At 38.4% G+C, this 24,782-nt stretch overlaps 1 protein-coding gene across 1 annotated transcript in view; it reads left to right on the top strand.

Moving 5' to 3' along the window:
- DNAJC1 (DnaJ heat shock protein family (Hsp40) member C1) overlaps positions 1-24,335 on the top strand; it is a 236,006-nt gene extending 211,671 nt beyond the window's left edge. The window contains exons 10-12 of the mRNA XM_032349597.1: positions 18,994-19,042; positions 20,423-20,880; positions 23,458-24,335. Coding sequence (XP_032205488.1) covers positions 18,994-19,042; positions 20,423-20,880; positions 23,458-23,526 — 576 coding nt within the window. The 3' untranslated portion in view covers positions 23,527-24,335. The remainder of the gene's footprint in view (positions 1-18,993; positions 19,043-20,422; positions 20,881-23,457) is intronic.
- Positions 24,336-24,782: the final 447 nt, after the last annotated feature.

Raw genomic sequence — 24,782 nt, 5'->3', positions numbered from 1 at the left:
TCCCTTTATTTTCAGTTTATTTATTTTTAGTAATCTCTACCCCCAGCATGGGGCTCAAACTCACAACCCTGAGATCAAGAGTCTCATGCTCTACCGACTGAGCCAGCCGCATGCCCCTATATCTTATTGTATTACCTAGCTATTCCAGAGGAATAGTGTATATTAGTAATAGTGATTAGTGCAGACTTTTTTGTGCAACATTATAATAAGAAAACCTAATGTTTGGCCATTGATTTTAATATTAGTCATTGATATAAGACATAGATTACTATGCTACAGAAATTTACTTCAGATTTTCCAACTCTGATTCATTACAGTTGTGCTCAGGGATAGATATGAAATTTTAACAGTGGGGTTTTTATTTAACATATATCAACATAATCGTACAATTTTTCTCATATGACCTAATACAGATGAATATATTATCAAGGCCTCTTCTTTGTGTTTTCAAGACAAAATTCACTTGGTCATGTATTACTATTCTTTAATAAACAGCTGGATTTATTTATTTCAAATTCTTGCATTTATATATAAGAATATTGTAGAATTTTTGGTGTTTTGTTAATAGGATATCTTTTGATAGGGTTATACCAACCTTCTAGAATTGTTTTATTATGCCAGCCTTCTAGCATCTATAGAGTCAAGACAGTATTACATTCATAAAACAGAGGAAAAAGGAAAGGATGCTGTGAAAAAAGAATCTGAACAAAAATAAATATCCAAATAAATGAAGTAGAATGGCTGAAAGTTATCAGGAAAACCTATGGAGCAAAATTTTGAAAAATGTTAAAATATTATAGAAAAGATAAGAAACACAGGGAATCAGTCCAAGAGGTCCAAATCTGATTAAAATTTCCAGTGAGAAAGAAAGAGAAAACAGGTGTAAGAATATTATTCAATAAATAATATAAATGAAGCTTTCCAGGGATCAATTTGTAAAAGCCTGAGACCAATTTGTAAGAACCTCCTAAAGTCAAGTAGGATACATGGAAGTGATCCTGAAAAAATTTATGAACACTGAGACTACACAGATGATCTTTAAGCCTTCTAGGGAGAAGAGACATCCCAATAAGACCAATCAGAGTGACATCAGGTTGATTAGCAACACTAGGTTCAGGGAGACAAGGGACAAATGGGCTTTACCACACTGAGGAAAAATGGTTCTGAATCTGGAGCAACCCAAGTGTGATGGTAAATACATAAGGGAAGGATGCACAGTCTTTCTTACAAAGTTGCTAGAGAGTGTACTCTAGCAAAACAAACAAACAAAACAATCAAATTTAAAGAGAAAGACATGGAATCCAATCTAATAAACAGAAATCCCAAGACCCCACAGTGATACCATAGGACGAAAGTACAATATATCCACGTTGAAGTAGGAGAATAAAGGATTGTGTTAGAGCAACCCCTGAAGAAAGGGAGATTTTATAGACTAGATAGTATGCCTGAAAAGTTGAAAAAATGTATATATATGAAAAAAAGGCAACGAGAAACTCTATATAAACAATAGAAGAAAACCATACAAAAAAGGCATAGTCCAAATTTAAGTATGCTAGACAGTAGAATAATACAGCAAAATAATTTGACATTGAGAACATTCTCCTCTGAGGGCACAAGAAGTGTGTCCACGGCACAGCTTATTTCTACAGGAATAACATTTACCATATCATAATTTGTAAGATCTTACAAAATGGCTTTTCATATTTTAAACACTTTATGTTTTTTACAGATGGCTTTCCAATTTTTTAAATCAACAAATTGTAGAAGACTATGGCAAGTTGCCCAGCAACAGTTTATCCAAGTCCCCTCAAAGCTCTGCATGGCTAGGTTACTAATTTCTTTTCAGAGGAGCATAATTGAAATAATGTGTGTTCATAGGAGCTCTTATTCCCTTTTCCCTTCCATGGAGCTGGAATACCAAATTTGCCCGCAGCCAAGTTACAACCATGCAGGTAAAGTCAGTTGCCCTAAAGATGGTGGAGAAGCACACAGTGGAAAGAGCCTGGCTGTATGGAGTAAAAGGAAAATTGTAGATAGCAACAAGTGCTATAAAGAAAAATAAAGCAGGGGTGCCTGGGTGGTTCAGTGTGTTAAGCCTCTGCCTTCTGGCTCATGTCATGGGGTCCTAGGATGGAGCCCCACATCGGGCTCTCTGCTCAGCGGGGAGCCTGCTTCCCCCTCTCTCTCTGCCTGCCTCTCTGCCTCCTTGTGATCTCTGTCTCTGTCAAATAAATAAATTAAATCTTTAAAAAAAAGAAAGAAAGAAAGAAAGAAAGCAGAGTAAGACGTTAGAGACTGAAGGGAATTGCAATTAAAAATGGGGTTCTGAGGAGTCTCTCAAACAGGTAATTCTCAAGCAGAGACACAAAGCAAGGGAAGAAGCAAGGCTGTCTGAGAAAGTGCTCCACATAGAGGAAACAGCATTTACAAAAGCTCTGAGATAAGATCATGCTTGGGGTGTGCAGAGTCTAGCATAAAGGTCAATATGGCTGTCAAAGAGTGAGTGGGAGGGGATTGTAAAAGATGAGGCAAGAAGCAGTGGACAGCCAGGCTATCTACAACCTTGTTGGCCACAATAAAGAGTGTGGATTTTACTCTGAGTGAGATGGTTAAAACACTGGAAATGTTTGAGCAAAGGAGTGCAAGATCTAAATGGGTCATTCTGACTGCTCTGTGGAGAAGACATTGTGGTAGGAAAAGTATGCAAGCAGGAAGGCAGGCTAAGTAAGATGCTGTTTCAGTTGTTCCTGCAAAAGATGATGGTCGTTTGGACCAAGGGTTATTGAAAGAGTTTGGAAAAAGAGGTTGAACTCAGGATATAATATGCCAAAAGCATGTTATTTAATTATACATACAATGTAAACAATAACTATCATAACTATGAACAGAAATTACTGACTCTGGATGTAGGGTATGTTGCTTTTCTTCATAAGCCCTTGTTGTATACTGCTTTTTTTAAAAACCTATTTTTTAAATAATATTGTTAAAGCTTTTTTAAAAGCTATTTTTATATATTTATTATATATTAATTTATATATTACATATTAATATAAGTATTATTAATATATAATTATTATATATTATATATAATTAATATAATAACATATATTACCTTGATTTTTAAAACTACTTTTAAGAATCTAAGGAAAAAGAATATGTTGCCTTTAATATTTTTCCATATCAGTATATAATAGGTCTACCTCATTCTTTTAATTATAAAAGTTTTATTGATTTACGGAAATAGGAAAATCAATCCTAATATTTGTATGGGACTACAAAGGACACAGCCAAAACAATCTTGAGAAAGAACAACAAAGCTAAAAGCGTCACACTTCCTGATTTCAAAATATAAGGCTACAGTAATCAAAACAGTGTGGTACTAGCATAAAGAAAACAAATGGACAACAGAACAGAAAACCCTGAAGTAAATACAGACATACACAGTCAACTGATCTTCAACAAGGGTGCCAACTATACACAATAGGGAAAGGATAGTCTCTTCAGCAATGATGTTAGGAATGAGCACTGGATGTTCTATGCAACTGGTGAATCACTGGACTCTACCTCTGAAACTAATAATACATTATATGTTAATTAATTGAATTTAAATTAAAAAAGGAACCCCCCAAGAAAAAAGCCAAAACATCTAAATTACTTATAAAGGTAATCAGGAAGTTAATGAAAGGCTCTGTTTTTAAATAGTTAAGATGAACTCTATTATTATTTTTTATATTTTTCTCTCCAGAGAATCCATAGAAAAGTTTAAAGACATTGAAGAAATAATAAGAATGAACAGCACTGCTTTCCACCAGTTGGAAACATTTTTAGGTGGTTTATTTAATATTCAAATAACAGAATGCCCTTTGTACTTGAAAGGTACAGTAGTACTCAGTTATAATGGGTGTTCAATTCATATAGAGTTGGCCAAGATTAAATACTACTGAATGAAAATAATGAATTTTCAGGACTTTATTCCTTTAATTACTGAGTGTGTATGTGTATGTGTGTGTGTGTGTGTATATATAATATATATGTATATTGTATATATATGTATATATAATATGTATATTTTATATATAAATATATGTATATGTGTATATATAATTTATATTATATAAAATATGTATATATTATGTAAAATATGTATATATTATATATGTATATATTTTATATATTTAATTTTTATTTTATTGTATTTATTTTTTTTAAAGATTCTGTTTATTATTTATTTGACAGACAGAGACCACAAGCAGGCAGAGAGGCAGGCAGAGAGAGAGGAGGAAGCAGGCTCCCTGCTGAGCAGAGAGCCCAATACGGGATTCGATCCCAGGATCCCAGGATCCCAGGATCCCAGGACCCCGGGACCATGACCCGAGCAGAAAGCAGAGGCCTTAACCCACTGAGCCACCCAGGCGCCCCATATTTAGTTTTTATTATATAAAATATGTATATATTTAAAATAGGTATATATAAAATATGTATATGTTTATATAAAATATATATATTTAATTTATATAATAAAATATATTATAAATATACATACATATTTTATATAATAAAATATATATTTAATATAAATTATAACTTAATATGCATGTATTTATTATATTATATAAAATATGTATATATATTATATATATATTAATATATAATTAATTTATGTATATATTTTATTATATAAAATATGTATATATAATATTTATTATATATAATATAATTAATTATATTTTATATATATATATATATATATATATTATATCCCAGGACCCTGGGATCATGTCCTGAGCTGAAGGTAGACACTTAAAGATGGAGCCACCGAGGCACCCCTAGTTAAATAATTTTTATGATTAGAGTAATACTTAAAATGTCATCAACCCAGCAAGAATTTGAAAAACAGGACTTGAGATTATCACTAGTAGTCAACATTTATTTTCTGAGTTATCTGAGGATGCCAGGAACACACTTTATATAGCTCAGAAAATTAGAAAATTCTTCTATATAGTGAACAGAAATATGCCACCATATAACTTTCCACTGATCCTAATTGGACCTTGGAATTTTCATTTTGCTAATTTAATTTTCTGTTACTTTCATCAGTGTTTTCACTAGAAGGAATGAAACTATTTTAGATTTTTTTTTTTTAAAGATTTTATTTATTTATTTTACAGAGAGAAATCACAAGTAGATGGAGAGGCAGGCAGAGAGAGAGAGAGAGGGAAGCAGGCTCCCTGCTGAGCAGAGAGCCCGATGCGGGGCTTGATCCCAGGACCCTGAGATCATGACCTGAGCCAAAGGCAGTGGCTTAACCCACTGAGCCACCCAGGCGCCCCATATTTTAGATTTTTTTGTCCATTCCACCCTAGCCCGTATGTCTCAGATTTGATTGTAGATCTCCTATTTCATAAGAATTTTAAAGATAAACTTAGGTATACCTGTATCAAGAAGAAGGATTATAAAATGTTTTCTACTTGGAATTAGAAAATGGTAAAACAAATTTTCCTACAATTCTACAATTCATGTAACTATTAAAACACACGTAGCAAGAGTGTTATCCAAAATCCTACCTTAGGCAGTAGCCCACAATATTATTAATTCAGATACTGAGGAAGAAGAGAAGCCTCATCTGCATGAGACCTATGTAGAAATATATGTCTTCTCCCAAGAGAAGCCTAGAAAAAAGTCTTGAATATATCTTGATACAACCTACCTTTAAGTCAGAGACCTTATCTTCTATAATTGCACATCATATAAAAGCAGAATGAGTAACTGAAATATTCATTATAGAATTTGTGAGAAAAATAACACTAAACAATTCAAATTGGCACATGTATTATTGAAGTCATCTAGATCTAAAAGGGAGAAATAGATTTGTTGATGACCAACCCAAACAGTGACACTAGTTCACCTCCAGTGTCATCTCTGTTTGCAGATGTCATGATATTATATACAGAAAACCGTAAGGACTCCAACAAAACAAAACAAAAAAAACCTGTTAGAACTAATAAATTATTTCAGTAAAGTTGCAGGATACAAAATCAATGTACAAAAAAGAGTTGCATATCTATGTACAAACAACATAATTATCAGAAAATGATATTAAAACAATTACATATACAATAGCATCGAAAAAAAATAAAATACTAGGAATAGATTTAACCAAGAAGATGAAAGACCTGCATGCTGAAAACTATAAAACATTGATGAAGATATTCTGTGCTCATGGAATGGAAGATTATTATTAAAATGGAAGAATAGTATTAAAATGCCCATACTACCCAATACAATCTATAGATCCACTATATATAGATCAAAATTCCCATGGCATTTTTCACTTAAATTGAAAAAGGATCCTAAAATTTGTATGGACACCCCCAAAAAAATACTGACAGTCAAATAACCTTAAGAAGAACAAAGCTGGAGGCATCACACTTTGAATTTCAAGCTATATTAAAAGCTGTAGTAACCAAAATAGTATGGTACAAGCATAAAAACAGACATAACCAATCAATGGAACAGAATAGAGGCCACGAATAATCCCACACATACAAGGTCAACGAATATTTAACAAAGAATATACAATGGGGTAAGAACAGTCCCTTCAATAAATGGTGCTGGGTAAACTGAACAGCACATGCAAAAGAATGAAATTGGACACCTACACAAAAATTAACTCAAAATGGATTAAGGACTTTAACATAAAACCTGAAACCATAACACTACTAAAAGAAAACAAAGGGGGTAAGCCTCTTGACATCAATCTTGGTGATGATTTTTTGGATTTAATGCCAAAAGCAAAAATAAACAAGTGAGACCACATCAAACTAAAAAGTTTCTGCACAGCAAGGAAACCATCAACAACACAAAAAGGATATCTATGGAATAGGAGAAGATATCTGCAAACCACATATCCAATAATGATTTAAAATTTAAATATATAAGGAATTCCTATAATGCAACAGCAAAAAAAAAAAAGAAGAAGAAGAAGAAAGAAAGAAAGAAAGAATTTAAAACTGAGCAAAAGAACTAAATAGACATTTTTCCAAAGAAGATATATAAATGGCTAACAGGTATATGAAAAGGTCCTCAATACACTAATCATCAAGGAAATACAAATCAAAACCACAATGAGACATCACACCTGTTAGGATGGCTATTATCAAAAAGGCAAGATATAATGCTGATGATGATGTGGAGAAAAACAAAACAGCAAACTGTTGGTGAGAATGTAAACTAGTACATTCTCTATGAAGACAGTATAGAAGTTCCTCAAAAAATTAAAAATAGAGCTATCATATGATTCAGCAGTCCCACTTCCGGGCATATATCCAAAGGAAATAAATCATCATCTCAATGAGATCCGCATTCCATGTGCATAGCAGCATTATTCACAATTAACTAAGTATGGAAACAACCTAAGTGTCTGTCAGATGAATAGATCATGAAAATGTCATTTTATATGTATATACATACGTATATATGTGTATACACACATATACATAAAGAAACACAAAGGAATATTATTCAGCCAAAAAAAAAAAAAAAGTCAATTAAGGACTACACTGTTGGTGGGAATGCAAACTGGTGCAGCCAATCTGGAAAAGAGGATGGAGGATCCTCAAAAAGTTAAAAATAGAGCTACCATAGGACCCAGCAATTGCACTACTAGGTATTTGTTTAAAGGATACAAACTGGATTTGATGATGACCATACTCACTGAAAGATGATTTTCATTTCTTGAAGTGACATGCTATCATACTCAAGGCACCCTAGCCATTAAGCTTTATATTAGACCATTACTTGTTTAGAAATATCTTTATCTGCTTAGAATCATAAATAATATGCCAAGGATGCCAAACTTGCCCCCAAAACAAATATTTTGTGATTATTACCATATACATCTTTGCTTCTGAGACAAAAAAAAAAAAAAAAGACATTCTCAAGAAAAAAGGATCATCTGCAGTTCTCATTTTGATACAACCATTTTGTGATACCAGGAAATATGAAGTTGACAAAGAACCTAAAGTATTTTTTAAGATTTTGTTTATTTATTTGACAGATCACAAGTAGGCAGAGAGGCAAGGAGAGAGAGAGTGGAGGAAGCAGGCTTCCCACTGAGTGGAGAGCCCGATGCGGGGCTCGATCCCAGGACCCTGGGATCATGACCTGAGCCGAAGGCAGAGGCTTTAACACACTGAGCCACCCAGGTGCCCCAAAGAGCCTAAAGTATTAAAATAATTACTTTACCACATAGAATTAGAAAATTAACCATTTGTGCTTTGCTTTTTTCTAAAAAGTTCTAAGTTGTCTTTTAAGTGGGAGAAAAGTGTGGTTCAAAGATTACTATGGTGACGTCCCATTAGTTTCACTGTTTGATACTGAAGCTCTGAAGGACTCAGATTATAGCATTATTTGTTTTGTATGGTAGGCCAAATTTTGATATATACTATATTTAGAATTCTCAGTCAGTACAAGGAGTAATTACCAAGTATTCTCAAACAAATTCACCAATACCTTCTCTGGGAGGAGACCTCCTGAAGTCAAAACAAATATTAAACACTGACTTCAGAAACTTTCCTTCAAAGGAACCACAATTTGATTGGACTTGTTTATTGAGCAATTTATGCCCCAGGGCATTTTGTAAACAGTAGAGCATCTGTTAGCATTTAGTGGTGTTTAACATTCAGTGGGGTCAGATGAAGAGAGGAATAGAGTCCTCTCTCTGCACATACCACTGTCATCCAAAATTACCAGGCCTGTCCATACCTGCACCTTCCTGAAGAGCAACATCAGAGGCTTAACACTGTAGGGGACAGAGGGGCATATACTTCACTAAAATAATTGACCCATCCACTGAACAAACATGCAAATAACAGTAACAATTGTGATGGGGGTGCGGGTAGGGGGGACAGGAAGGGGAAACCAGTAACCAGAACTGCTGCCATATATTATCTAAATATTCAGTTTACAGGGGCGCCTGGGTGGCTCAGTGGGTTAAGCCTCTATCTTCAGCTCGGGTCATGATCTCAGGGTCCTGGGATCAAGTCCCGCATCAGGCTCTCTGCTCGGAAGCAGGAAGCCTGCTTCCCCCTCTATCTCTCTGCCTGCCTCTCTGCCTACTTGTCATTCCTCTCTCTCTCTGTCAAATAAATAAAAAAAAATCTTAAAAAAAAAAAGGTATTCAGTTTACAATGAAAATAAATGAGTCTTGGGGACACCTGACTGACTCAGTCAAAAGTGCATGTGACTCTTAATCTCAGATCATGAGTTCGAGCCCAAAATTGGGTGTAATGATTACTAAAATAATAATAATAATAATAAACTTAAAAAAATAATGTGGGGCACCTGGGTGGTTCAGTCATTAAGCGTCGGCCTTTGACTCAGGTCGTTATCCCAGGGTCCTGCGATTGAGCCCAACATCAGGCTCTGGGCTCAGCAGGGAACCTGCTTCTCCCTCACCCACACCCCCTGCTTGTGTTCCCTCTCTCACTGTATCTCTGTCAAGTAAATACATAAAATCTTAAAAAAAAAAAAAAAAAAAAAAAAAAAAAACGAGCCATGGAAAGAACCAAGAAACCATGAAAAATAGAAGGCAACAGAAACTGCTCATGAGAATGAACCGATTTAGATTTAACAGAAAAAACTCAAAGTAGGGATGCCTGGGTGGCTCAGTTGGTTGGACGACTGCCTTTGGCTCAGGTCATGATCCTGGAGTCCCGGGATCGAGTCCCGCATCAGGCTCCCAGCTCCACAGGGAGTCTGCCTCTCTCTCTCTGACCTTCTCCTTGCTCATGCTCTCTCTCACTGTCTCTCTCGCAAATAAATAAATAAAATCTTTAAAAAAAAAAAAAAAAACCTCAAAGTAGCCAATATAAATATGTTTACAGAACTAAAGGAAAGCATTAATAAAGAAAGTAAAGTATGATGAGAGTATTACATCATACAGGGAATATCAATGAAGAGAAATTATTTTGAAAAAGAAGTGGTAATTCTGGAGTTATATAATAATTGAAATTTTTAAAAATTCACTAGAGACTAGGATCCACAGTAAATTTGAACTGACAGAGGAAAGAATTAGGAAAAATAAAAATAAACAGAGCTTCAGAGAACTATGAGATACTGTTAAGCACACCAACATATGCATAATGGAAGTACTGGAAAGACAGAAAAGAAAAAATATCCAGAGAATAATGGGTAAAAACTTTCTAAATTTTTTTAAAAACACTAGCCTATACATCGGAAGCTTAGTAAATTTGAGTAGGAAAGCCTTAGATATTGACAGAAGGTACATGTAATTAAAATGATAAAAGCCAAAAATGAGAAAATCTTGAAAGCAGCAAAAGAAAAATGACTCAACACTAACAAGGGAACCCCTCCCTCCCACACCCAATAAGATTAACAGCTCACTTCTCAGCAGAAGCAATAGAGGCCAGAGTGCATAATAATACATTCAGACTGCTCAAAGAAAAACCTGCCAACCAAGAATCCTCTATCTAGCAAAACTATTTTTCAAAAAATGAGGGCCAAATAAAAACTTCAAGATGAATAAAAACTAAAGTCATTCAGTCTGAAAGCAAGTGATCCCACATGGTAATTTAAATCCATATGAAAAAACAAAAAGCACCAGTGAAGGTAAATAGGGAATTATAAAAGACCATTAGAAATGCATATGTTGTTCCTAAGTAATTTTATAAAGCAATTGTATAATAGGTATATATTGTTTTCTTGGCCTATTACATATAGAAAGATGATATATCTATAATATACTTGCTCTAAGAGCACAAAGGAGGCAGGTGGGAGCAAAGTTTTATTGGGCTGCGTAAACTATAGGTGATAAAATAATAATTATGACAAAGTATTGTTGGATTTATAACATGAATAGCATATATAATGATTATACTATAGTTTGGAGAGAAAAGGAATAGAGCTCTATAGAAGTAGTGTTTATTTTTATCATTTGAATTAAGCTAATGTAGAACTGAGACTGATTTTCATAAATTAAGATGTATATGGTAAACCCTACAACTTCTAAAAAAAAAAAATCTCAAGAGAATAGTAAAAAAAAAAAAAAACTTTAGGGGCGCCTGGGTGGGTCAGTGGGTAAAAGCCTCTGACTTTGGCTCAGGTCATGATCTCAGGGTCCTGGGATTGAGCCCCACATCAGGCTCTCTGCTCAGCAGGGAGCCTGCTTCCTCCCTGCCTCTCTGCCTACTTGTGATCTCTGTCAAATAAACAAATACAATCTTTAAAAAAAAAAATTAAAATGCTACACTAGAAATTCACTTATACAAAAGAAAAACTGTATTCACTTACACAAAAGAAAGCAACAATGAAGGACTAGAGGAACAAAACAATCATAAGAAAAAAGCAAAAGGTAAAGTGACAAACTTAAAAACGGCTATATCAATAGTAACATTAAATGTGAATGGATTAAACAATCCAAAGAGAGATTGGCAGGCAGGACTTTTAAAAAATCATGATCTATCTGTATACAATCTACATGTGACACACGTTAGATTCAAAGAGAAATAAAATGAAAGACAAGGATGGGAAAAGATAGGATTATGCAAATAGCAACCATAAGAAAGCTAAAGTGGCTATACCAATATCAAACAAAATATTTAAAACAAAAAGTTACCAGAAATAAAGAGGGATTTTTTTTTAAATATTTTATTTATTTATTTGACAGAGAGAGGTCACAGTAGACAGAGAGGCAGGCAGAGAGAGAGAGAGGGAAGCAGGCTCCCTGCTGAGCAGAGAGCCCGATGCGGGACTCGATCCCAGGACCCTGGGATCATGACCTGAGCCGAAGGCAGCGGCTTAATCCACTGAGCCACCCAGGCGCCCCAAAGAGGGATATTTTAAAAGGCCAATCCAGAAAAATATAACAGTTATAAATATATGCGCCTAAAGGCTGAGCACCAAAATACATTCAACAAAACCAGATATAAATGAAAAAAAGGGGTGCCTGGCTGGCTCAGTCAGTACAGCATTTAACTTTAGATCTCAAGGTCATGAGTTTGAACCCCATGTTTGGTGTAGAGATTACTTAAAGAAAAATAGAAAATTCAATAACAGTGGTTGCAAGTTTCAATAACCCCACTTTCAATAGTGTGTAGAACTAGACAGAAGATCAACAGGAAGACTTGAACAATATGATAAACCAACTAGACCTAACATATCTATAGAACACTTTTCCAACAAGAGAATATATGTTCAAGTATGCGTGAGACAATTCTAGGATAGGCCAAACAAACAAAAGTTTAAACAGATGGAAATAATGCAAAGTATGCTCTCTGATCCTAAAGGAATGAAATTAGAAATAAGTTAACAGGGGAAAAAAAAAAAAAACAGGAAAATCAACCAATATGTTAAAATTGAACAGCAGACTCCTAACCAACCAATGAGTCTACAGCCATACCACCCTAAATGCACCCGATCTCGTCTAAATAATGAGTCAAAGAAGAAATTACAAGGGGAATCAAAATTCTTAAACATGAATGAAAATGAAGACATAACACACCAAAACTTAGGTAATGCAGCTAATGCAGCTCATATAGGGAAATTTATAGCTTTAAATGCTTTATTAAGAAAGAGGAAGAGGGGGCGCCAGGGTGGCTCAGTTGGTTAATAAGTGTCCAACTCTTCATTCTGACTCAGGTCATGATCTCATGGTCATGGGATCAAGCCCCAAGTTGGGCTCTGCACTGGAGCCCTCCTCCCCCCTATAAAAAAAAAAGAAGAAGAAAGAGGGGCACCTGGGTGGCTCAGGTGGTTAAGTGTCCAAATTGATCTCAGCTCAAGTCTTGACCTCAGGGTTATGGAGTTCAAGCCCTGCATTAGGCTTCACATTGGGCATGGAGCCTACTTAAAAAAAAAAAAAAATAGGAAGAAAGATCCTAAATCAGTAATCTAACCTTCCACCTTAAGGTATTAGAAAAATAAATAAATTAATTAAAATGAGCAGAGGAAAGGAAATAAGAAGAGCAGAAATTAATGAAATAGAAACTAGAAAATCAATAGAGAAAAATCAGTGAACTCAAAAGCTAATGCTTAGGAAATATCAATAAAATTCACATTTAGCTCGATTGACCAACAGGGGGAAAGGATTCAAATTGCTAGAATCAGAAATGGGGGTGGGGGAAGGACATTACTACCAACTTTACAGAACTAAAAAGGGCTGTAAAGGAATACTATACCAGGAACAAGTATATGCTAAGAAATTAGATATCTATTTTTCTAATAGATATAGATGAAATGGACAAAATTCCTAGAAAGACAAACTGCTAAATCTGAATCAAGAAGAAATAGACAATTGAAATAGATCTATAACAAGTGTAACAATTGAACTAGTAATAAAAGAATCTACCTACAAAGAAAAGCCCAGATCTAGATGGCTTCACCACTGAATTCTACCAAAACTTTAAAGAATACCAGAACTTCACAACATCTTCCAAAAAATAGAAGACAGTGAACACTTCCCAACTCATTTTATGAAGCCAGTATTATCCTTATCCAAACCAGAAAATAACAAGAAAACTACATACAAATATTTTTAAGAGTATGAATGCAAAAATCCTCAATGAAATACAGCAAACTTAATCTGGCAACTTATAAAAATAATTTTATACCCTGATCAAGCAGGATTTAATCCAAATATTGAATCTTTGAAAATTACCGTAAAATTACACTGTATCAATAGAATAAAAAAACACAAGATCATCTCAATAAAAGCATATGACAAAAGCCAGTGCCCTTGCATGATAAAAATACTAAAAATTGGAATAAAGAGAAGTGCCTCGACCTGATAAAAGCATCTACTAAAAACCCACAGTTATCATCATGCTCACTGGGGTAAGAGGGATGTTTTCCTGCTAAGATAAGGAATAAGACAAGTATGTCTGCTCTCACTGCTTATTTCAACATTGTTCTAGAGGTTCTAGTCAAGGCAATTAGCCAAGACAAAGAAGATTGAAAAGAAAGAAGTCAACAGCTTCTATCTGCAGATGACCTGATTTCATATATACAAAATCCAAAGGAATTAAGGTTAAAAACTGTTGGTACTAATGAGTTCAGTAAGATTGGAAGATACATATCAATATACAAAAATCAGTTTTATTTTTATACCTGCAGTGAACAACCTGAAAATTCAGAAAATAATCTCGTTCATAATAGATCAAAAAAAAAAAGAATTAGCTTAACAAAAGAAATATAAACTTTAACTCTAAAAACTACTATAAAACATTGTTGAAAGAAACTGAAGATCAAAATAAATGAAAAAATATCCCCTGTTCATGGTTCAGAAGTCTTAATTTTCACGATGGCAATATTCCCCTATATGTAAGAGCTAAAAGTATAATTAGATCAATTGAACCTCATCAGATTTAAAAACTTCCATGCTTCACAGTACACCATTAAGAAAGTGAAAAGACAACCACAGAATGGGGGAAATATTTGTAAATCGTTTATCTCATAAAGGGCTTATATCCAAAATATACAAAGAGCTCCTACAATTCAATAATAGAAGAAATCACCCAAATAAAAAAAATGGAGAAAGGATCTGAATAGACATTTCTCCAAAGAAGCTGTACAAATGGCCAATAAACACATGGAGAAATGCTCAATATCCTTAGTCTCTAGGGAAATGCAAATCAAAACCACAAGATACTACTTCACACCCACTAAGATGGCTGGAATCAAAAAGTTTGATAACAAACTTTCTTCCATAACACATGTTTGCCAAGATGTAGAAAAATCAGAAGCCTCATACACTTACTGCTGGTGTAAATATAAGATGGTGCAGCCATATTGGAAAACAGTATGGCAGCTCCTCAAAAAGTTAAATATAGAGTTACCATATGTCTCCACAGTTCCACTCCTAGGTATATACCCAAGATAAATGAAAACATTTTGCCCAAACAAAAACTTATACACAAATGTTTATAATAGCATTATCCATAATAGCCAAAAGATTGAAACAATGCAAATGATTATCAACTGATGAATGGATAAACAAAATACAGTACATTCATACAGTGGAATATTATTCGGCACAAAGGAATGAAGTACTGATATGTACCACAACTTGACTGAACCTGGAAAACATTACCCTAAAGGAATGAAGCCAGCCACAAAAATCCATTTATTATATGATTCCAGTCATACAAAAGTCCAGAACAGGAAAATCTAGAAACAGAAGGTAGATTCACGATTGCTTGGTGAGGGATGGGGTAGGTGGGGAGGATGATAGCCAAAGGGTATAAGGTTTCTTTTTGAAGTGATGAAAATATTCTAAAGTTGGCCATGATGATGGCTGTACATAACAATATACTAAAAACCACTGAATCATACATTTTAAGTTGATGAATTATATGGTATATGAATTATATTTCACTTAGGCTATTTTTTTAAGATTTTATTTGGGAGACAGTGAGTGAGAAAGAGCAGGAGCGTGCAGAGGTAGAGGGAGAAGGAGATTCCCCACTGAGCAGGGAGCCCGACATGGGGCTCAATTCTGGGACTCTGGGATCATGACCTGAGCCGAAGGCAGACACTTAACCAACTAACCAACTGAGCCATTCAGGTGCCCTTCAGTTAAGCTATTTAAAAAAAAAAAAAAAAAAAAGAACAAGAGAGATTTTTGTGTACTATTCTACAGTAATCTCTAAAATATTTTGTTAAACAAGATGCAATAAAAAAACATTTATTTCACATCCTATATGTGGTGGTAGTTGAATCTCTGAGTTAAAATTCATAGAACTATGTGACAAAAATGAAAAAGATAATTTTATTGTATGATAATCAAAAAAAACTACATCTTTGAAAACATAATAGAAATTGAGAGAGAAGAGGGATTGTCACAGAATTGGTCACCCTGGTGGTGAACATCAGGGAAGTCATCAAGAAGGGAGTCACACTTGATAGTACCTTGAAGGATGGTTTGGCTCTAGACAGATATTTAAGAAGAGATTTGATGAAAGGAAAATCATGTCAGGCAATGTTAATGTTGAGCAAAAGTACAAGGTAGGGAATTTCTGACTATCTGGGGAAGCATTAATTATTCAGTTTTGCTCAAAGGAAAGCTATCTACGAGAAAGAGAACAGAGCAAATTGTGGATCTCCTTGCATGTCAGGTTAAGAATTAAGGGGACCTGGGTGGCTCAGTCAGTCAAGCATCTGCCTTTGGCCCAGGTCATGATCTCAGGGTCCTGGGATACAGCCCCACGTCAGGCTCCCTGCTCAGCGGGGAGTCTGCTCCTCCCTCTCCCTTTGCCCCTCCCCAACCCTGCTTGTGTGCTCTCTCTCTGAAATAAATAAAATCTTTAAAAAAAAAAAAAAGGAATTAAACATTATACAATCAGTGATGAGCCATGAAAGGAGTCTAATCAGAACTCCACTTTAAGGTGGTGTTACTCTATAAAAAATATTAGTAAGTAGGAGTCCAGTTAGAAGACTGTTGTAGTGGTTCAGTCAAGTGAGAATGAAGAACTGACCCAGGAGGTGGCGATCTGTGAGAGAAAGGAACAGATGGGGTTGACACTGTGGAGCATGTGGCTGGGGAGCGAGAGAAAAGACCACAACCTGACAACAGGTTATGAGCCTGGGTGACTGGGATGCTAGCACTATCAAGAGAAGGAAGCGAAAGCAGAGAAGTTGATGATTTTGTTTGAGGAACTAGGAGGCCTCTAAAGAAGAGATTTAGTGGCAGTTTGAGAGAGAAGCCACGTTAACAGAGCAGAAAGAGAACATGGCCCATCTCTTCATCTATAAAAGAAGAGATTTGGATTCCAAGGCAGTGTGTTATAGTGATTGAGAGCAAAGATTTAGAACCCAACTTGCCTGGGTTTAGCTACTCATTAGCGTTTTATTTAATCTTGGACATGTTATTTATGCCTCCTGGGCCTCGGATTCTATAAAATGGGGATAATAATTATATATCTACCTACCTAATTTGACTGCTGTGGGGAATAGGTGTACGGACAGGTATCTTAGAACAATGCTCGGGACAAAGAAAGCTTCTTGTTTTATAGATGAAGTCCTTTTCGATCTGAAGATCCATTGTTGTAATTTGGCCAATTTCTGTGACATGCTATTCCAAGGTAGAGGTCAGGGCCAGAGATGCAGGTTAATCATTCCTTTCCTGAAGTAATATTAAACAGTGGTATGAGATACCAAAGGAGAAAATAGAAAGGGCAGATGAATGGCAAGGACAGATTTATTTGGGGTGGGGGGACAGTAGGCAGTGAAGGAACATTTAGAGAAAGAGAAAGCCAAGTGGAGTAGAAAAGACAATGTAAGGGAAGATCATCTTTTAGAGTAGAGGCCGCTTGAGCTCAGTGTGAATTATGGAACGTATCTGATGGACAGGGAGAAACGGAAGATGAAAGCAAAGGAAATTCACAGATTTCACATAGTTCTGTGAAAACTCAAGAGGAAGGAAGATAATTTCTTTGAATTGGGATAAAAGATAGGAAGGGTATATGGTGATGCAAATGAGCTGGGAAAGTTGGAATGCAAAGAGGCTCATGTTGGAGAACTTCCTTTTTTCTTATATTAAATAAGAAACAAGGTCATCTGGGAAGAGAGAAAAGTAGGGAGTAAAAGTGAAGAGTGTTCCTAAGCAGCTTTAAATATTTTCTCAAATTCTTGTCCTTTGTATGAATGAAAAACAAGTGATCCATGTCAATTATAATAGGTAGTATTTACTAAGCCTTTAATATCTGCTCAGCATCATGGTAAGAGCTTATTTCAAATTTAGAACCTAACAGGCAAATAGTATTACTCGAATTATCCACATATGACAGAGGGTAATGCATAACACAGAGAAAAGATTAGAAATTGCTTGAAGTTACCCAGCTAATAAGAGGTGGGATCAAGACAAGTCTACCTAATTGAGTTCTTAACAATCATGCTTTCTGAGGTTTTACTTTCAAATTTCATTAAAGCGGTGAAACATCGGTTCAAGAATATGCATGCATTAATGGGACAGAATACAAAATATAGAAAAATAGTTCATGTAGACAGTGGAATGTTTCATAAAGTCACCATTTCAAATAAGTAGGGAAAGGATGGCTTGATTGATAAATTCATTGAGCAATTAACATTTTTTTAAAATTAATTTGACCCTGTATTTTAAAATGTTCGTAACAAAAATCAGAGCAGTGGTTGTCAATGGGAGAATAGAGATTAAATCAGGGGGACAAGAGAACTTTCTGGGATAATAGGAATGTTCTATAATTTGATTAGAATTAAAATGGTTACATAGGTCCTTTTCTTTGGTTAAAACTCACTGAATTGTACATTTAAAATCTGACATTTAACTGTATGTAGATTTTATCTCAATTTTAAAAGAGGGAAATCTATATGTAGGTTTCCAAGACATCATTAAATGAAAAAAGGTACAGAATGAGACCAATAATGTGATACCATTTGTAAAGGAAAAAAAGAAATAATTGCCACTGAACAAAAATATTGCTTTGGATCCACCCTCATGTATGTAAGGTCTCGTGGGTCTTGGGTCTGCCCTACTCCACCAAGAGAGCCTTCCTCTAGTGTCAGTTCATTTATGCTCTAACATTAGTTAAGAGTAAATCTCTCCACTGTTTCTAATACTCACTGTTATAACATTCTCTGATGGAGAAAGATATTCTGTCAGCAAATCCTAACTGAAAAACACAACTTGTTTGTATAGTGTATTTTGAAAAGCAGCCTAGTACGATGCAACCGGCATTGAACTAGAAGTTGTCAGGAGATCGAGTTCTTGTTCTGACTCTGCACCTGTCACAAGGCTGTTTTGGACCAAACCATTTAATCTTTCTGGGCTCCAGTCTCCTTGTTGGTTAAAGACATGAGCATGAGTGGATGGGTGACTGAAGGTCCTTCCAGGCCTAAGATTCCGTGAGCCCATTTTATTCCCATGAACCTTCTGTAGGTCAGTTGACCTACAGGACTCCTGTGGAAAGTAAGGTTTTCCTTTGCTTTTATTCTTTGGAACAGGTGACAACCAAAGCCAAGCAGCTGAAGGAGTCGGTTACCTGCTCCCCAGGTGAGTCAACACCCACTTCATCCCACTAATCTAGAGTGATTCCTTCAAATATAAATCCCCTTTTATAATAACGACTTTAAATACAATGGTTTAATAGTTTTGGCCAATGAACTCTGTTGGTCATATCCCTAAAAGGGGTCAAATCACAGGTACCAACAGAACAGTCCAGCCCTACACACACACACAGAGTGGGTCTATGAAGGAGTTAATAAGTTTTAAAAATCTATGAAAGCCTTGTTCTTTGCTGGTATTGGATGAGGGGGGCACACAGGGGGAAGCCACTCTGCGCACCCCACAAATGCTCTGTGCACTTCCTACACAGCCCACCTCCTTACCACCAGGCACACAGGGCAGTCTTTCAGAATAGACAAGCGGCTTTCCCAAGAATTCTATATTTCTCAAAATATGTTTCCTCCAGATTAACTGCAATTTTCCTAGAGTCTCTGTACTCTTTGCTTGGAGCCAGGAAGAAAATACTTCCTAAGGCCTTCCAACTTAAATACACATCCCAAAGAAAGCAATACAGGTGAGCAAACCCAGAAAGTCATCCCCAGGGCTCTGCAAGCTTCAGGAAAGAGGGCATTTCCAGATTCCTTTTCCACAGACATAGTTATTTGTCGGCACAGAGGCTGAAATAGGCAATGAGAGCTGTGTGAAAGAAGCCAGCCTCCAGGACACTCTCCAAAATGTATTCTTGGAAAGGCGGTATGGTGTAGACTGTTGCACAGATACAGATCTTACTAGAGAATCGGTGGAGCGGGTATGAAAAAGTATGAACAGAGTAAGAGCTAGGACATTGAACATTCAGGGGTATCTCTGAGATGGCACCCGTGGCTGGGAGACAGGGTCCATTTGCCCTTTACTGTCCAACATGGCAGCACCAGGAGCAGCTCTGAGTGGAGAGCGGGTCCCACAGAGTCGGTGGCTCACCCGCAGATGGTGAGCATAGATAGCACAAGGTTTGGCAGATTCACTTTAGCTTTGCTAATGGAATTAGTAATAATTCTGGATGGTAAAGAACATCCTTCCTTACCTAAAAAGTGGCAGGTTACTCGTTCTTGAAGAGCTCTTTGCATTCATTGGTCACAGCCAGACTGTGTATAACCCACTGTCCCTCAACATGTTGGAAAGGCCAGAAACTTGGAATCAGGCAGAATTTGGGGTCAAATGCCACCTCTGCTGCTTTCTGAGCCTGATTTTTGTCATCTGTAGAATTAGGACAAGGATGCCTATTTTTCTAGAATACTGTAAAATTTAAGTAAAATAATATATGCAGAAGGCCTTATTACCACACTGTCTGCTGTGTTGGGGGCAGTGTTGTTACTCGTGTCACCTGACCTGACCCGCCCTTCTGTCCGTGTGATGTGTCCTTCCTCACAGGGATGGTCAGACTCTCTGAACTCAGATCTACAGCTCAGAATTCCAGGCCCACCAAGGCCACCACGGCCTTGCCAGATGACATCATCACCCAAAGAGAAGATCTAAAGCAGGCTGGGGAGGAGGATGAGGAGGACGAGCAAGAGGATGACGACGACGAGCAGGAGGCAGTGGTCCCGGAAAGCCGGCCACGGAGGCGAAGGCCAGCCAGGCTGCCTGAGGCTGCTGCAAAGGTGGAGCCAGAGGAGAAGTTCAGAGGAAAGAGGCAGAAGGACTTTGATATATCAGAACAAAAGGAATCCAGCGATGAGGAGAGCCAGAAGAAAGACAGAACTCGTGCTGCCGAGGAACCCTGGACTCAGAGTCAACAGAAACTTCTGGAATTAGCATTACAGCAGTACCCAAAGGGATCCTCTGACCGCTGGGACAAAATAGCCAAATGTGTCCCGTCTAAGAGTAAGGTGGGTGATGGGGGGCAAGAGGAGGCCTCTGCACTGGTTTTAGAATACACTGAAGTGGCTGCGGCAGCTCGTTCTTCACCTTATTCCTACGCTTCTCTCTCCAGCTGCCCAAGCGATCTTACTTGACCCGTGGTCTTCCAGTGTAGTTCTGACAGCATGTTGAATCTGTGCCCCGGACTGACTAGTGTGTATAAATGAGGTCAAGAGTCTAAAGTAACATTCTATAGACCAGTGGATTTTCCTCAGGGAAAATTCCGTGTAGAGAACATAAATTTCACCCACAACAAGTCTGCTAAATTTCTGGAGCATTCGCCCCAGTCTGGCAGTCTGAAAGCTGCCCGGGACGGCTGGCCCGTAGCCTCATCACACAAGGGCAGCAGGAGCGGCTGTGCAGGCCCGCAGGCCCTCCCTCGCGGGTAGAGGCTCCGGTAACTTGCATCAGGGGAATGTTGCCCTCTTGCTCTGCAACGAGCCTTTGCCTGAGAGCATACTGTGTGGTAGGTGATTGTGTCGTTGTGGTCATCAGACCTGCAGGGCACGTCACTCCAGACTCTGGAGGAAGGGGGGATGGGGGTCCGGGCAAGGACATTTAGGATTCAGCCCACCCTGGAGACTTGACTGTTTATACTTAGCTCTCTTCCCTGTTTACAGCTGTTAGGTCTGCTGAAATACACCTGCAGATAGTTCTCAAAAGAAACCTCAGACAGGGGGGCAGATGGGCTGCCCCCGGGGAAAGCCAGCCCTTCACCCCAGTCTTTGCCCGCTGTCTGCCAATTCGGGGCTGTGGCGCTTGTGGTGTGAGCCTCCCATTCGGGCCCTTCGTGAGACACACACGGTCTCCTGGGTTTCTTTCCTTGTCGCTCCTCTCAGTCTGGGGCACCAGGAACGCTGAGAGAGTGAAAGAACGCGTCTCCTCTGCCTTCTGTGCCTCTGTCACTCAGTAGCCTCTGGGCACATTGATGTTCATTTACATTCGTATTTTTTTTTTTAATTGAAATTCTATGTTGGAAAACCTAGCTCGTGGCCATGAATGTCCCCGTGTGTACAGGTCTAGTTATCTATCACCTACTTGAAAATGATGAAGTTGAGAATTCCCGGGGAGAAAAATAAACCATTAGCAGTTGATCTATTTGAGAAACACAGATTCTCCCAGCCTCTCCAACTGGTTTGCCAGAAGTAATTATTTTCCCTGAATTTCTCTAGCATCTGTCAGGACACAGGCATCTACATGTGTGATGAATTGACATTGGCTTGAAACGAAGGAGCTGGAACTGTGGATTCCTAAGGATAGAACATTGAGAAACTCATTGCCTCAGGGTTTGGAAACCATCCTGTTTGAACCAGAAATAAGCAGCACTTTTATTGTCCTGCAAGTGGTCCCTTTAAACCTTGCCTATAGAACCAGTTCCGGGAGAGGTTGCCTGCTGGCTCTGCCTGCTCTGGAGCGACTCCTTGTAAGTGGCCTCCAGGCCACGGGGTATCTGGCCCTGAAGGAGGAGCCTTTGCCGGAGGCGCATCCTGGGTTGGGGTGGTGGGGGGTGCTCAGGGCTCAGGTGGGTCGCGCTGTCCTCAGTGTAATGTTGGGGCTGCACTGAGGTCATGCACTAGCTTGTGCTAGTGGGCAGCAGAGTTAAAAGAAAAGGCTGATATTTTCAAAGACCCTATATAGGTAGTTTCTGGGGAGCCCGAAAAAGCACTTATATGAAGAAACTCTCACACCACGGCTAAGCTAGAATCCTAGGAAGAGAATGAACATCCATGCTCTGTCCGTGGCTGATCAAAGCATCTGGCACAGAGCAGAAATCATTTCACCCTAGACCTCAAGTTAGTGAAGGCTTCCAGTGCCTTTGAGGGGAGTATACTTTGAACAGAAACAGAAATGGATTCTGGAAAGTACCTTGTGACAAACATGAGAGTAATAAGGTCCCTCCCTAGCCTCCCCCCAGCTCTGCGTTAATCCTGCATCCTCACCCCACGGGGTGACAGCTGCAGGCAGCTGGGATCTGAAGCTGGTAGTTCTGTGGCAATGGTCCCAAGGATGTGGGGGGTGGGAGCTGGGACAAGCTGGAGGAAGAGTCTGGCACACTGCCTGCCAGGGTCCTAGGAGGCTAACAGGGCCACCGCAGGAAGGTCCCAGCAGCCCCTTAAGGAGAGGCAAACCCAGATGAGAAAGGGCATCATGAATGCCTGGCCTCAAGTTTTTTTGGTTCCTCTGATAGGGCCACGTGATGTTATAGTAAAATATAAAAATGATCATTTTTAGATCATTATTGTTAGCAAGTTGGAAGTCCTAATCACAGTAACAATGGTGCGCCTGACACACAGCGGCCCTGGGCCCCTCAGCGCAGGGATTCACACTCCCCCTGGGGCAGGACGACTCCCGCCAGCCTTCTCCCGGCACCTGTGTGGCCTCATCTACGGTGAGCAGCTGCACCCAGCCAGCCAGTCGCGGGCAGGCTCTGTGCCGAGCAAACAGACCCACTCACAGAGGGTGCAGCCAGCAGGCTGGCCACCGCAGGCTCGGCCACGACACTCACTGACTTGTGGAAATAACCGTCTCTTTTTCTCTTCCTACAGGAAGACTGTATCGCTAGATACAAGTTGCTGGTTGAACTGGTCCAAAAGAAAAAACAAGCTAAAAGCTGAATATTCTGGAAGATGATGTTCACCTTCATTTTCCAAAAATGATTATTTTAAAAGTCTTATGCAGAAATTTGCATTTTGTACCTCAGTATTTCTATACGTCATGTGCCTTAGTAAAACAAAACAAAAAAATTAAAAAAAATTTTTTAAATATTGTGTTATATTGTTTAAACAAAGACTGTGTTAAAGGAGAAAAAAGATCTGGGTATTTTACAGATTATTTTCTTTCTCATCATTACAAAGTTTACTTTCCTGCAAACAAACTCAGTAGCACCCACAATCAGCAAACACAGGACTTTGAAATAACACAGGAATGAACTAACATGTAAGAATTAACATAATGTATGTCTTTGACCAAAGAGCTCACCGCTTTCAGAAGCTAATGGGTAGCCGGCCGCAGGAGCTCAGGAAGACAGATACCCTCTCACTTTAGAGCTAGCTGGCTAAGAATTGTGTGCGGCTATCTTCATTAGTTAATTCTATCTAGAAAAAAAGTCAGTCTACATGAATAAGGATAGAAGGCGATGAAGGTGAGAAGCCCCCAAGCTAGGCTGGTGGGCAGAGTTGCGTTCCCCACTAGAGCCCGCAGATGATGTGGGGAGGGGGAGTCAAGCACCCACAGCAACCCGCTGGCAGCCCCCTTCTCCAGGCCCAGCGCCTCCCCTTTCCAGAGCCACCAGGGGCAGACTTAGCTACTGATGCTTCAAGGCCCAGCTCTGTGACATGCGGGGCCTTGGTTTACTCCTTTGTCTCCATTCCTCGCCCGGGGGAGTAGGAAATAATGGTAGCTGCTGCATAGGCTGTTAGGACAATCAAGCAATAAATTTACAATCAAGCGTAAAACCTTTAATGTCGCACTGGGCACGGGAAAATATAAGTGCCCTTTATCTGTCTGACCTTCGTCTACCCATTACCATCACTTTAAGAGGCCACTGGCACATGAGAGGACTGGGGGTCTGATGGGGCCTGCCCACTGCCCTTCCTCGCCTGGGGAGCCCCAGCTCACTGGGGGGCTCCCAGATGCTGCCAAGTCTCCTCTTCTGGCTGTGTTGTCTTCAGGGAAGGAGTCTACATATTGCACTAGGTACCCCCAAAAAAGCCTTTTACAGCCTCTGCTGTAGGATTTATCCTGACACGGCCCACGGGCAAGGGGACCCATGGACGTGGTCTCTGATGACAAGGGGTTCAGGCCCCAGCTCTGCTGCCTCTGACCTGGGGCCTGGACCCACCTCCCTTCAGCCTCTCCATGCTCATTTCCT

This window comes from Mustela erminea, chromosome 6 (genome assembly GCF_009829155.1).
Source record: "Mustela erminea isolate mMusErm1 chromosome 6, mMusErm1.Pri, whole genome shotgun sequence".
Taxonomy (NCBI): domain Eukaryota; kingdom Metazoa; phylum Chordata; class Mammalia; order Carnivora; family Mustelidae; genus Mustela; species Mustela erminea.
Note: the sequence above shows the minus strand (reverse complement) of the source record. Positions and strands in the feature narration are given on the sequence as shown.